A 14,369-nucleotide genomic window follows, 5' to 3' on the forward strand; every position below is an offset into this window, starting at 1 on the left:
CCAACATTAGATTTTTAATCCTTTTCCGGTGTCCAATTGACCTCTTCAACCCATTTGCTGTCGAGTTTTAGTTCTATCCCACCGACGAAATATCAAAGTTTTTTTAGAACCAGTCGAAAATCAAAAAGCACTGGATCATAACTAACTTGCTTTCTTTTTTCACTTAGAATGTGGAAACCGTAGAATTCCACAACGAAGCTTACGGCGGCGCCGGCGTTATTTCATTTGATAACGTTTTATACGATAATCTTGACCCAGTCTTGATGCCGGCACTGGACTTTCCAATCGACGACAAGCAATCTCTACCACAGGTTAGCTACTTATTTAAGATTGGGTGGGACGGGTGAGTGAGGAACCATTGTGGGAGGGGTGGGGGGTGGGTTGAAATTTAAGTCGTTTTTCCTGCGTTTCCGGTGCCCTTTCATTCGCTCTTGCAGTCTCTTGGCCTGATTGTAGTTTCGAATTTTCAGCTAAATAAAAGATTCCCTCACAGTCAATGTTCCGTCGCTGAATCATCTTGGCTCTTTGTCACTCGTTCTCCAACACCACACCGGGCCCAACCATTTGTCAGAAGAAAACTGATGTAATTGGATCAACGGAGAATAGTTTGGAGAAAATCTTACAACAACTTCTATTACTAAGGAACAGGGTCCGAAATTGCGCCTTCCCGGTCGCCAATGCGACTAAAATTTAGTACTGGCGACCAGAATTTCACAACTGGTCGCCAGTGGGCGACAACCATTAAGTTCAGAGCCGTTTGCCAACAGGTGTCTTTCTTTTTATCCTGCCGATGTCTTTGAAATAAAAGCGAAAGGAGTTTTCCCGTTAACTACCTCCATAACTTCGCAAGCCGGCACGTTTTGGTTTTGCGGTTTCTCATAAAATACGTATTGCGGGCGAAAAAACAACGACTCAGTAAAGAGATGCAAGGGACTGGTACGAAGAACGTGGCAAGGTAACAACATGGAGGCCCGTGTGCGTCAGAACGAGACTGGTTTTTCCGTGACTGAAATTTTCAACAAACTAAGGGGCAGATGGGTTTCTTTATTACATTCGAGGTCGGGTACATTTTCTCTCCAAACTGTCTGTTTCCGAAAGTGAAAAATTTTGCTTGACACACAGACACAAGACCGCGCGGTCGTTGCTTTCTGGTATCCATAAAAAAGTTCAAAACGTGCATTTTCAGGCGAAAATTGTTGGCGACCACAATTTGCCATCTGGGGACTGAAAGTTTTTAACAAGTCGCCACTTGGCGCCCGTAGAAAAGAGTTAATTTCGGACCCTGCAGGAATCACCTTAATATGAGTATTTATGAGTCAATGAGTCAACGAGTTAGTGCAGTTAATTAAACCATAAAATAAAAGCTAAAATTTCAGAGAGTGCTTAGGCCTAATCACTGAAACGAGGGCTTAGGCTTAATCAACAAATTATTGCAATATTGACTGCGAGTCTCATTGACTCATGACTCTTGACTCATTGACTCATTGACTCATTTGACTCATAAAACATGCGTTCTCCCTTAATATTGGCACTGTATTTTGGTATGCATTTCTGGCCCCAGTTGTTCAAAAGATGGATAATGCCATCCACTGGATAAGTCACTATTCATTGGATAGTGCAATTGGTTTTGCTATGACTTATCCACTGGATAGTGATTGATCCGGCGGATAGCGCTGTCCATCGTTTGAACAACTGGGGACTGATTTTTTTTGTTTCTTGTACTCGTTTGTAGGATCGTGCGATGCAGCCTGGAGGCTTTGGTAATCCAATTTACAGCGAAGGTATTAATTCGGACTCTCAAAAGCATATCATGGATCAATTTAGTGGCACTACGAACCAGGTATGCCCTTGCTAAAGGATTTTCCTGCGCATGCGGCGTTGCGCCCATTTTAAGTTCCTGTCTGTTGAAAGTAGCCAAGCCAACTGGTTGCCTGAGTCCTGCGAGTTGGGGCTCTTGCGGTTTTCAATTGAGTGTCGAAAGTAATAAGCGAATTACTTTGGTTTTGCATTACTTCACTCAGTGATTGGTTCAAAGTTCTTGCGCCACTTTTTCAACCAATCAGAAGTGAAACCCAAACTAATCGTGGCTCGCGCGTGCACATTTTCCCGCGCTTTGTGTCGGTTTACTGGTGTACTGGATTGTCTCCGTTCTTTTTGATTGGCCAAAGTAATAACTTTGGCTTTGGTTTTACGACACTCGATTGAAACTCGCTCTAATCGTATTGTTACATCATTCTATATTTATTTTAGTGCGTCGAGAGTGTAAACATATGAACCAGCTTTGAAAGCTATATGTGCTCTTAAAAAACGAAAGAAAACAATTATTTTACAGCAGTAAACTAAGAACTGCTTATGTTGAGAAAAGCTCCTCTAAAATGCCAGTTAATTGCTGGTATTACTAGTGGATTCAATCACATTATCACATTAGACCAATCAAAAGAGCGGTGTTAATTTATTATTATTATTATTATTATTATTATTATTATTATTATTATTATTATTATTATTATTATTATTGTGATTTCCTTGGTTGATCATTATTGGTCAGAAAGATTCGTGCTATCTTCTCAGCCAGTCATAAATAAAGTGAATTATTCCTTTGTCCGTTCGATCGTTAGTTCATTCTTTCAGTCAGTTGTTTTTTTTGTTTGTTTGTTTGTTTGTTTACCATTTATCCATCCATTCTTTCATTCATTCTTTCGTTTTCCCATTCCTCCATTTATTGTTTTCACAGGGTCAAGCCCAAGATCTTTTGGATTTTGAAAATCCAGGATACGGGTTACAAGAAGGTGGTGCACTGGACAGACATGGCTCAATAAAGGTAATACCTGTGTTGTTGCAAGGTATCCTTTGCAAAGTCGTCTTCGGTTTTAGGATATACAACGAATTCTCGCTAAGTCTTTGAGTTTAATATAAATTTGTGTTTGATCTTTGAAGTAAATTAAAAAGAGAGGCTTATTTTAAATACTATACGGTACAGAACGTTGACTGTCGACCATCTGGTAAGCTTAGAAACGAAAGTGGTCAGAGAATCGTTCCCGGAGGGGTGGGGGGGGGGGGGAGATGGAAGCTAAGTGGCTCCATTCAATCAGTGTAAAAACATCATAATGCCGTTGAAGTGATTGGAAAAGCATTTGGTGGCTGAGTTACCTCGGTTGCACGGAAGCTCCTTCCGTAGAACCTTGCAGCAAACGAATATATCCACCAATAAAAATTGTTTTTTTTTGGTTCTTTCAGGTCTCAAGTGAAGAAGGAGTCAAAGAGTTTGCCAACCCAATGTTTAAAGACACGACCGGTGCTACTGTGGTTGGTCGAAAGGTAGAATAATCCCCATTGTTCATCGAGATATTCACATATGATTTTAAGTAATCACAATAAAATCATTTTTTTCCCAACAATTAAATTTATTTCACCACAAGGAGCATAACTTACAAATTACTTACTTTCCTTATTCGACTGTACTTACATTATTGACAATAAGATACTTAAGATACTGAAAAAACAGTATTTACACAAAACACTAAATACTATTTACAGATGTTGTCAGAAAATTGCATTCACAACTGCGAGGATCATAGCTTCACTTGGTTACAGATGTTTGTGACTACTCGCAAACATAGTACTAGCACCTCAGAAGTGCTAATGGTCAGGAAGGAGGAAGGAAGCAACACCACATATGCGTTGGTCAGAACAGAGCAAAGCTTGTAGAAACAGCTTCAATTCACGAGATCATTGAGGAGCACGATACCTAAAACCGGAAAATGTTAGATGCTTGTTTCCATTCAATATAGAATCGTTGCTCAACAGTTGTTAGGCATAATTCCTGATTTTAAAGTGTTTCGCTGTGTGTTAAGTTTGGAGTACGTCTTTCATTCTCGTTCCCAGAACCCCCCGCAGTTTTTTTTAAATCATGTAAAAAAATTCTGGTATCACCGAAAAACTATCCCGTGGCTTCCATTGGCTGTGAAAAAGTCGTATGCACACAGCGGCGTGAAACCAGATGCCATTGCGCACCTAACATATTTGATTGGTTTTACCAGCTCTGTTTTATTTACAATTCCTAGTTTTTCTTTGTGCGAACTTTTTGACGGCAATATGGTCCAGTGATGTCTCTCGTGTACTGGCCAGGCTTAAAAGTAACTTTTCCTACAGGACATGAGCTGCCGGATTTCGTGAAATTCACGACTTGGCTGTCGATTTCACCGCTTACCAAAATAATCGAAAGGCCCTTGGAACGAGTATAATGTTCAGTTTGAAAACCACTGTTCCAATTATTAATAATTATTTAACCTTAGAGCGAGTTTCAATTGAGTGTCGTAAAACCAAAACCAAAGTAATTACTTTGGCCAATCAAAAAGGACTGAGACAATCCGGCAAACCAATCAAAGGTCGAAGTAATTACACGTAGCCGACACACTTCTGATTGGTTGAAAAAATGGCGCGAGAACTTTGAGCCAATCACTGAGTGAAGTAATCATAAACCAAAGTAATTATCTAATTACTTTCGACACTCAATTGAAAACCTCTCTAAAAGGAAGAAACTAGATAGTTCCAAAACAATGCAGCTTTGTTTTGTACCCAATCGATGCATGCCTGTATTCTTATTTCTTAATTTAAGTTTGCTTTCTTTCAATACTCTTACAGCTGAAGCTTGATTCCAATTACCTACCAGGAGGAGAGGATACTTGTAAGTGATTTAGATTTGCTCTTTTTATGGGCAAGGAAACCCTTCTTCTCTTTTGTACTACACTATATATCGGAATAATTCCATACATGCAATCTTTAAAAGGTACAACCTCAGAAATGAAATGCCTATTTCAACATCTCTTGAACTTAAGCATTTTGATTCTACCAGATACCAGATTACTCGGCAAACGTTGTAACTTTTTAAACTTTCTTTAATGATATTTTACCTTTTATGCACCTATATATGTAAATAAGGACGAATTTTATCAGTGTAGCCAACCGGTTTGTTAAAAGCTAAATACCCTGACACTTAAATAAAGTCGTCTGTAATACTACTATTACTATTACTACTACTACCACCACCACTACCACTACAACTACCACTACCACCACCACCACCACTACCACTACCACTACCACTACCACTACCACCACCACCACTACCACTATCACTACCACCACCGCCACCACCGCCACTACCACTACCACCACCACCACTACCACTACCATCACTACCACTACAACTACCACCACCACCACTACCACTACCACTACAACTACCACCACCACTACCACTGCCACTACCACTACCACTACCACCACTACCACTACAACTACCACCACCACCACTACCACTATCACAACCACTACCACTACAACTACCACCACCACTACCACTGCCACTACCACTACCACCACCACTACCACTACCACTACCAGTACAACTACCACCACCACTACCACTACTACCACTACCACAACTACCTAGGGAAGAGGTGAACTCACACATGCCATAAGAACACTCTTATCTAATTTACTCTTGTGCTTTAATACTTGTTTTGTTCTTCTTCGTGAAATTATATTCTTTTGTGTTTAAATTCAGGCTGAATGCCGCTCATTTGGGACAGTAATGGATTCAAAGGTCGGTAGTCATAATCGCTTTTCCTAAGCCTGATTTTCAAAAGCAACACAAAAAAGCACAAACAATATACACACATGCATTAAAATTGTCATTAAAAAATCCCAGGAGTGGGGGACTTTGCATATGAAAGGCGAGGATGCTCGCCGGAAATCTTGAATTAAACCCCTAAAAGAGACCAATCTGGGCGTGGCCCAGGCTTTTTTGAACCCCTAAAAGAAACCATATTTAAAACATATGAAATAGCTTTTTTACATTTATTTGCGTGGAACCCTAAACCAGAGTTTGACGGCTATATAGTGAGACCAAATGCAAAATTTACAGCCACGAGCATCCCGGCCCCTTTCAAATGCCCCACCCCCCCCCCCCCCCCCGTAGTCAAAAATGTCTGTTCTCCTAGCAGAAGGTGCTAACAATCAAGACGCCACTGAGTCTGTATTTTTTTTACTTACGCATGCGTAGCTTTTGAAAACAAGCCCTTAGACCTCACGTTGCCAATTTTTCTGTTCATGTGACAGAGAGTATATGAAATTTAATGTCTGACCTGCTTTTTGCTTTTGCTTTTCGTTTTCCTTTCGTGGCGATGTTTGCCCGCGGGATACCCCGTCCCGATGTGCATCTCCGTGGCCCAATCCCGCAGGAGCAAGTGATCATCCCAACAAGATATTTGTGTTTCATTCTCACATTTGCTCACTTAGGAATTTTATCCCGCCGGCGTTTTTGCTGTTTCTGCTTATTGTCACCGGTTTTTTCCTTTTTTCCAGGATGTGCTGAAATTATCAGAGAATAGTGTTGGTTAAAATGCCAAAGCAGTAAAGAAAAGTCTTGGGATTTTGTTACCGTTTCAATTAAGATAATAGGGAGTTTAAGAAACGACGACGGCTACGGCAACGACAACGCCAAAAAGCAGTAATATTATTGGTTAAAAGAATCAAAATGCTCGTGCTGCACGTGCGGCACGCATTTTTAAACTTTTCTCCTCCGTACTCGTCAAAACTACGACGTGAAATGACCAAATTTAAGGTTTTGACGACAACGTGGACAAACTACCGTGAATCTTTCAGTCTCATTCTTTAGTTCAAATCCGTCTGTACCAATCCAGTTTTAGGACACTTCACTCACATTGAATAATATAAACAAGATGGAATAATCACGAAATACTTAAAACAGCTCAAAGTTATATTTTGGAGTGACGTTTTCCTCTCCGTAGCCGTCGTGGTTTCTTAAACTCCCTAATGTTGTGTTTGCGCTTTATTTGACTAGTAAGGTTTCTCTTTAGGTTCTTTTCATATCGATCAAAGGCTTGTCGTTTTGCCTTTTAACATACCCTTGTTTACGTCGAATACACGTAAGCAGGAGCCCATGACTAGGAGCTTCCCAATGCATTATATCCTTGGGTCAACCGTTGCGCGTATCTATGTATTTTTAGAACTAATCCTTCAGCAAGAAACTCACATTTACAGCAATTTACATCAATTTGCTCACATCGTTTTTGCTATTTTTGTCTTTGTTCCACAATAACCTTATTCTGATTGGCCATTCTAAACAGTGTGTGCAGAGCCGAAGAACTCATGGTGTTCTAAAAATAGAAAGATACGAGTAAAGGTTGACTCATAGGGCTTGTATGGGAGAGGCACGCTCCTACTCGTGCGCTCCTGGCGTAAGGCATCATCGCACAGGCGAAGAGGCGGACGAAAAATGCAATCAGGAAGAGGAAGGGAAGGGACACAGGCTCAAGGCAAAGTAAATTTTGCTGTTGGTCTTCTTTAACTTTCGTCTGGACTTCAAGAAATAACAACAAGAGCACAAGCGGCTACGCAAGTTGAGGCAAACGCGCATGCGCACTAATTTTACTTGCGTTGCTTGCCTCATGTTATTACGTTGTTTGTGTGAATGCCATCGCGCTTGCATCTGTATCTCATCACCGTTAAGAACTTGCCATAAAGATCCAAAACGATTCGCGTTTGAATTGGCACATCCTAAAACTATTCATGAGTTTAAAATAGTAGAGGCTTTCTTGCTTTGTTGCTATCGTATTCAATCGAATTATTTCATGAGTTTCTTACCTGCTTTTCAATTTACATTTCTGAGAAGACCCACATCCATAAACGTGGAAATTTTGGTTTGCGAGACAGTTAAAAGCTAAAAAACTCCGCAAGCACTGGCAAATTTAAAAACTAATTCAAACCTAAAGCGAGTAGGGGCGGTGTCCTAACGGACTTCTTGGAGTATAACCATTGAATTGTCATTAACAACAAGGACTTTGCGGCCCTTATTTAAGATTCATTTATTTGTCACTCAACCCGGAATGAAAAATTGGAAAAATCTTTAGGGTTGAATTGTTTTTTGCATTTGTTACACCTGCAATTTTCATGAGTTGTTTTTAAATTTTCAACGTTTTTTCATCCAATGCACACGTTAACGGAAGTTTTATACGTATAGCCCCTTTCTTTGCCATTCTAGTTGTCGAGATTTTTTCTATTTGTGTTTTATTTTTATATGCTGATATCACAATAGTTAATCTATTTTAAAGTCAATTTTGACGCTGTTTTTGTAGGAAAAATATATGTATTGGATGGTAAAACCAGATTAGGAATGTGCAGTTTGTTTTGAGATTAAACTTGGTATCTACTCGGCCTTCTCCAAGAGAAGGTCGAGTCCGAGCAATGTCTTCGAACTCTTTTTAACCAATCAAAATAGCACATAGTATTCAAACGAATAACGGGCCAAACTGAAGAGTAAGTGGCCTTTACAGCTGTAAAACGGGTTGCGCAGGTCACGTGTTTTCTCGTGATCACAATTTTCCCGCCTTTGGCGGTTACATGTTTCCCGGCCCTTGGCCAATGTGACACGTATTGTGTATTTTCGCGTCCCGCCTTTTTTCTATCAGTTTTCAATTTAAGTCGTCGATATGTTTATTCTTTAACAAGAAGAAATGTAGAACGCACTCCAATCATTTATTAAACGCAAATGTACAATTTTCACGAGCAAAGGTAAAATAAACATGCTGACATAAACAGCTATTGAGTCTTAATCATTTTGTGAACAAATGGTTTGAAAAAAAGATCTGTGTAACACGGATACCTTTCCGAAAATGTCCTCCTGAAATGAACCCCCACGCCCTCCCGGCACAAACTCAGTTACTCAACGTCTTCCCAAGGGCTCTCTCGGCCTTTAACATGGCGGCTTGTCCCTTCCCCCCCCCCCCCCCCCTTCCCGGGTAGGGTTGTACCTCTTGTTGAACACTATATTTCATTAGCTGTATAGTGTCGAGCTACCTATTGTTTTCTGTGCTAAATCCATTGTTATCTTTGTTCGTTCTATTGTTCTTTTGGCCAATCCTGAAGCTCGGTCAATGAGGTACGACACTTGCGGCTTGTCGGGAGTAGTGTTGAAAGTTCAAAAGACCCTGGGTACGAAGTTGGGGAAATTTCCCGATGACTCCAGCATTCCTTGATTTATGAGCCTTTATGACTACCTTAAACCCATTGCAAGCTTCTGTAACTCTGCCCATTAAAGCAGAGAAAGCCATCCCATCGGAATCATTTGGAAAGCGAGGTAAATTGCGTGGTCTTTTTTAATGAAAGTAAGTTTTTATTGATATCTTAAGCAAACTTAATTCCATTACAGATATTATGTACATCAGGGTACTTTAATGAGAAGGTTTTTAAACTCGGAGATGCATTGTGCAAAGTATCTTTTCGGGCATATATCTTCACAAGAGGGCAGAGGGTTCAAGTTGTACGCTAACCTATAACCCATGGTCGATCTGCAAAACACAAAAAAATGAACTTAGACAACAATTCAGACGCCGTCTAGGAAGATCCAGTGAGATTAGAAGTGCCGACCAACACAGGAGTAGAAGTCACTATTTTTGAAACGACACTGCGCTAAGAACCAATGATCCAATCAATTTTTTGCGGAGAACGCACGAAGGGCACTGAAAGAAACCTGCTTCTCATGAGGCCCACTTGTATTTTCTCATCGGGCCCATTGATTTGTGACTCGAAGCGCCTATAATCAAAACCAAATGTGACTGTATTGGTGGCTCGACCACAACAGATAAACGCTCCAGGTTGTACTCTATACCTGATGTTGATTTGCATAAGCGAGAACCGCGCAACACGAGCTCGAAACGAAAGAAAAGGAGGGAGGACTGGCACTATTTTCTTCCTCTGCCGCCTTGTGCATTTGCGCATGCCTCGCAATTGCCAAAATGAGCGCCTGTTATGCAGTCATGTAGGCTGACTCAAAAATTCTGCCGTACGATCTTACTTAGATTTTGGGGTAATAGAGAAGGCTACGTTGTCACGTTGTTCCTTTTCCATCTTTTGATTAATCAGTGGTTTTTTAGGGACTCAGTTAAATGCCAAAGAGGTATTTCCGAGCGACGATTTTCTGACGACAAAGACATTTTCTGGTTGAAGTATAATGCCATATTTTTGAGGTGGAGTTTACCTTAACAAAATGGCTGGAAAGCACCAAAAGGGGGTGATCCTCTTAGCCTCGATTTGAAAAAGAGGCTGGACACTGGACTGGTCTATAAATATTTCAATAAATCATTTATTTTAATACCTCGCATCTGAAGAATAAATCAGGAATATCAACCACTGCACGGCATGGCTGAGTTCTTCGCCATAAAACTACATCAATTTTGTACTTCAGCTAAGCTTGGAAAGAGGCGAAGTGCAAGCGAATTTCGAGTGCAAATCTCCTTTCAGTCTCATGATCTTTTTTTTTACTAAAAAATTATGTCATTTTCCAGACAAGAAAAAAAGAAACAAGGCAAGTGCACATGCGCGTGATTGACAGCTAAGAAATGAGATATAATATCATTACAACCTGGTTGGCAATCAAACAGGTTTCAATAGTGCTCGCGCTTGAAGGTAACAAAAGGGCATTGACAAAGTTACGATTCACAACACAACATCTCGACACGCCCGCTATCTGTCTTCGTCAATGGTGATCTAAATTTGAAGATACCAGTCAGGAATTTTGTAACTTGCGTTCACGAATATTCAAACCAGAATAGCATTAATCTACGACCATTTAAGTAATGTAAAATGGCCTCTGAGGCTTGTTCTTTTTCGGTGCAATTAACAATGAAGGAACAAGCGTTACTAAAGCCACAAGACATGGTGAGCCTTATAACGCGGGCTCAAACACTGTCAGCAGGTTCACAACGAAAAACATGCTTATACGTACGAGACCAATGACCAACTCATTCACAAGGAAAGAAAGAAGGGTCAAGTGTTCCGTGTAGAAGTAAGACCCACGGTAAGAAAGCCGTTAAACGCGGGCTCCAATATTGTCAGCGGGTTTCCCAATAAAGGCATGCACCCCAAAACAAGACGAAAATAGACAGAATTGAAATGAAACTTGTCTTTAATGAAGAGTAGGCAAGAAAGATTTCACTTTTGTTTTAGCTGGGAAACAGCGGTTGTATAAGTGTTTGCGTTATTAATTTGCTCGTTCTTTTGAAAAAGCAAAAGACTCAAAATGAGTTAACACTCTCGAAGGTCAATCTTATGAACAACTTCAACATTTTTCTTTATCGCGGGCTCAGATTATATCAGTGGAATTACTTGTAAAGGCATGCTCCACACACTTTTAGTGGAGATCAGAACCGTAGAAAGTGTTTTATTCAAACATCAGACATAAACATAGGAACGTAGACTAGGTAACCTGAAACGTTCAAAGACGCTTAAAAAGTGGCACTTCGTTTAAAAGTGTCTTCTAAGTTAAAAACAGAGAAAAGAGATAAGTTAAAATAAAAATAATACAATAAAAATACAAAAGCACAATTTTTGATCTTCGGCGGGCTCAGAACTGTCAGCGTTTATCTCCACGATCAGCATGCGTAAATGTCTGCGCATGCTCAATACGCAAGAGTTTCATTTTATTCTGGGGTTTATCTCGGGTTGACACAAGACAGGAATAACTGGTCTAATATCCAAAACATTGGCAATATTGGTAAGTTTTAATTACGTTTTTATATTGTCATTGTGTTAGGAACTGTTCTGTTTACTCTTAAGAGTGCAGCGGTGCTTACTTTTAGTCGCAAACATACGTTAAGTGTTGTCAAATACGGCTAAATAATGACATTCAAGTTTCGTTGTGTATGCGTCACATGAAGGCTTAAGGAGACAGCTTGTGACGTGTATACAAAGAACCACGAATCTCATTATGCATCACTAATGAACGAGTATGCACACATAACCCTATTTCGAAAACAGCGCATAGTTGGAGTAAGTGCTCTTTCGAGTGTATTTCACCCTATAAAAAAGTAATTCAGCAGTTTAATTCCATTTATGATGCCTGGTGAAATATTAGATTTCAAAAACAATTTTTTTGTTAGCATGAATTTAGCCTCTTTTACGATACTGTCTTCACTTAACCTATGCATACAAATACGCCTTGATGTTATGCACGCATTGCAGACCTATGTCTAATACTGTAAATTTTTTTCAGCCTATAGGCGCGGGCCAATGAAAATTATGACGTCATTGTTCATTATTGGTTCCTGTATTCTCATGCATTATTGATCAAAATATGCAAAATACTTCATTTTCAACGTGGCATTCGGGGTGTGAGGACGTCTTCAAGTTTGGCTCACCGCTCTGTTTTCTGAACGAGAATATGGCACCTATTTTGAACAAATGGAAAGGAGCAATTCTCTTCGCGCTTTATTTGCAAGTAAGTATTATCTGTCTGGAGTTTTTCCTTTTGGCTAGGTCCAACAATGAGTGAAGCAAAGAACGTTATATCGTGAAGTTCAACATGTGCTTTCAAGTCGCTTTTAACAAACGCACCGATCAGTGTTGCAAAATAATGTTACCCTGATAAAAATTTTTCGTTTGTCGATTTCTCCCATTCATTCATTGTATAGAGTAAATATTAGCCAAAAATTTCGTTAGGATTTCGCGACATAAACTGTACAAGTTAAAATTCCTGATGCAAGTGCAGTTAAAATTCATAACGTCCAAGTGCGAAAAAACTCTATATCGTTAAGTATGCAAAGAATCTCGAAGCTTACATTTTACACTGTTTAACGTATCTCTCTCATCATTTCTATTCACAGGAAAATATCACTCACGAGAAGACTCGGAAGTCGGAAAACATTATCGCGAACAATATGGCAATTTAAAGGTACGTATTACTATTAGGAATATCGGTGTTTAGAAACGCGCACCTTTCATTTAATGTGTTTAAAAAATAATTCTCGTCTCATATAATCAATTTGTCTTATTTTTTTCAGAGAATCATGAAATTCGACATCGACTTCAAGAAAGCTAAGAAAACATGGAGGAATCAGTGGACGAGTCGACAAAGTTAAGAACTTTATTGTATCTCTAGAATTCTTAATGGTGGCTTAGTAACTTGTGAAAACTTAGTAAGAATGGAGTCACTGTCAGCTCTCAAGAGGAACGAACATGGCTCATTGGACAGTGTGGATTTAGTTCAGCCGAGGTGAAAGTCATGCAGCACAGAGGAACGAGCAGTACTAGTTGGAGTTGGATCAGAGCCACAACAGTTAAAATATCTATTTTTTTTTCTAAACCACTATTAACAGCATTGAGTCGATCATGTCTTGAAACATCGCAGCTAATTTATTTGGAAAATTGCACGTTTCCGTTCGATGTATTTCTTACAGTCTCGTTGCGATTTAATAAATCCCCAGCGCCTTTCCTGCACAAAAAAATAGAGATTTGAAAAAGTTCTAAAATGATCGCTCAATGCTCACTTTCAAATAATTATTTGAAGCCGTTAGTTTACCTACCAGCAGTTTTCACATCAAAAAGGCATTGGCAATTAATATGTATAAGCTAATTTTGAACAATTGGCGCTTCATTGCATCGCTAATTCTGCGATCAGTAGGCGCATTATATTAAAACTACCACAGAATTGGACGGACACATACAAGAACAGTAAGACACAGCTACAAATACAAGACACCGACAACTAAAACTACACATATACACTTGGACACAGGTGCGCAAGAGTACATACAAACACTCAGTCACAGGCGCGCAAGAGTACATACAGACACTTAGAAACAGGCACGCAAGAGTACGTAAAGACACTTAGACACAGGCGCGCAAGAGTACATACAACGCTATGAACACAGGTGCACAAGAGTACATACAGACACTTAGACACAGGCACGCAAGAGTACGTAAAGACACTTAGACACAGGCGCGCAAGAGTACATACAACGCTATGAACACAGGTGCACAAGAGTACATACAGACACTTAGATACAGGCTCCCAAGAGTACATACAAACACTCAGACACAGGCGCGCAAGAGTACATGTGAACACTTAGACACAGGTGCACAAGAGTACATACAGACACTTAGATACAGGCACGCAAGAGTACATACAGACACTCAAGACACAGGCGCGCAAGAGTATATACAAACACTCAGACACAGGCGCGCAAGAGAACATACAAACACTTGAACACAAGCGCAAGAGTACATACAAACACTTAGACACAGGCGCGCAAGAAAACATACAAACACTTAGACACAGGCGCGCAAGAGTACATACAAACACTTAGACACAGGCGCGCAAGAAAACATACAAACACTTAGACACGGGCGCGCAAGAGTACATACAAACACTGAGACAAAGGTGTACAAGAGTATATATAAACAATAAGATACAGGCACGTAATAGTACATAAACACTAGGATACATGAGCATAAGAGTAGATAGACTCTAAGTCGGTGCACAAAAGTTCATTAAAAACACAGACATG

General features: G+C 39.9%; 1 protein-coding gene across 1 annotated transcript in view; it reads left to right on the forward strand.

Annotated features, from left to right (window-relative positions):
• Window positions 1-8,626, forward strand: part of LOC138011642 (stabilin-2-like) — a 68,005-nt gene extending 59,379 nt beyond the window's left edge. The window contains exons 49-55 of the mRNA XM_068858753.1: window positions 168-311; window positions 1,733-1,840; window positions 2,735-2,821; window positions 3,238-3,318; window positions 4,645-4,687; window positions 5,570-5,608; window positions 6,370-8,626. Of these exons, the coding sequence (XP_068714854.1) occupies window positions 168-311; window positions 1,733-1,840; window positions 2,735-2,821; window positions 3,238-3,318; window positions 4,645-4,687; window positions 5,570-5,574 (468 nt within the window). The 3' untranslated portion in view covers window positions 5,575-5,608; window positions 6,370-8,626. The remainder of the gene's footprint in view (window positions 1-167; window positions 312-1,732; window positions 1,841-2,734; window positions 2,822-3,237; window positions 3,319-4,644; window positions 4,688-5,569; window positions 5,609-6,369) is intronic.
• Window positions 8,627-14,369: the final 5,743 nt, after the last annotated feature.

Source organism: Montipora foliosa, chromosome 7 (genome assembly GCF_036669935.1).
Source record: "Montipora foliosa isolate CH-2021 chromosome 7, ASM3666993v2, whole genome shotgun sequence".
Classification (NCBI taxonomy): domain Eukaryota; kingdom Metazoa; phylum Cnidaria; class Anthozoa; order Scleractinia; family Acroporidae; genus Montipora; species Montipora foliosa.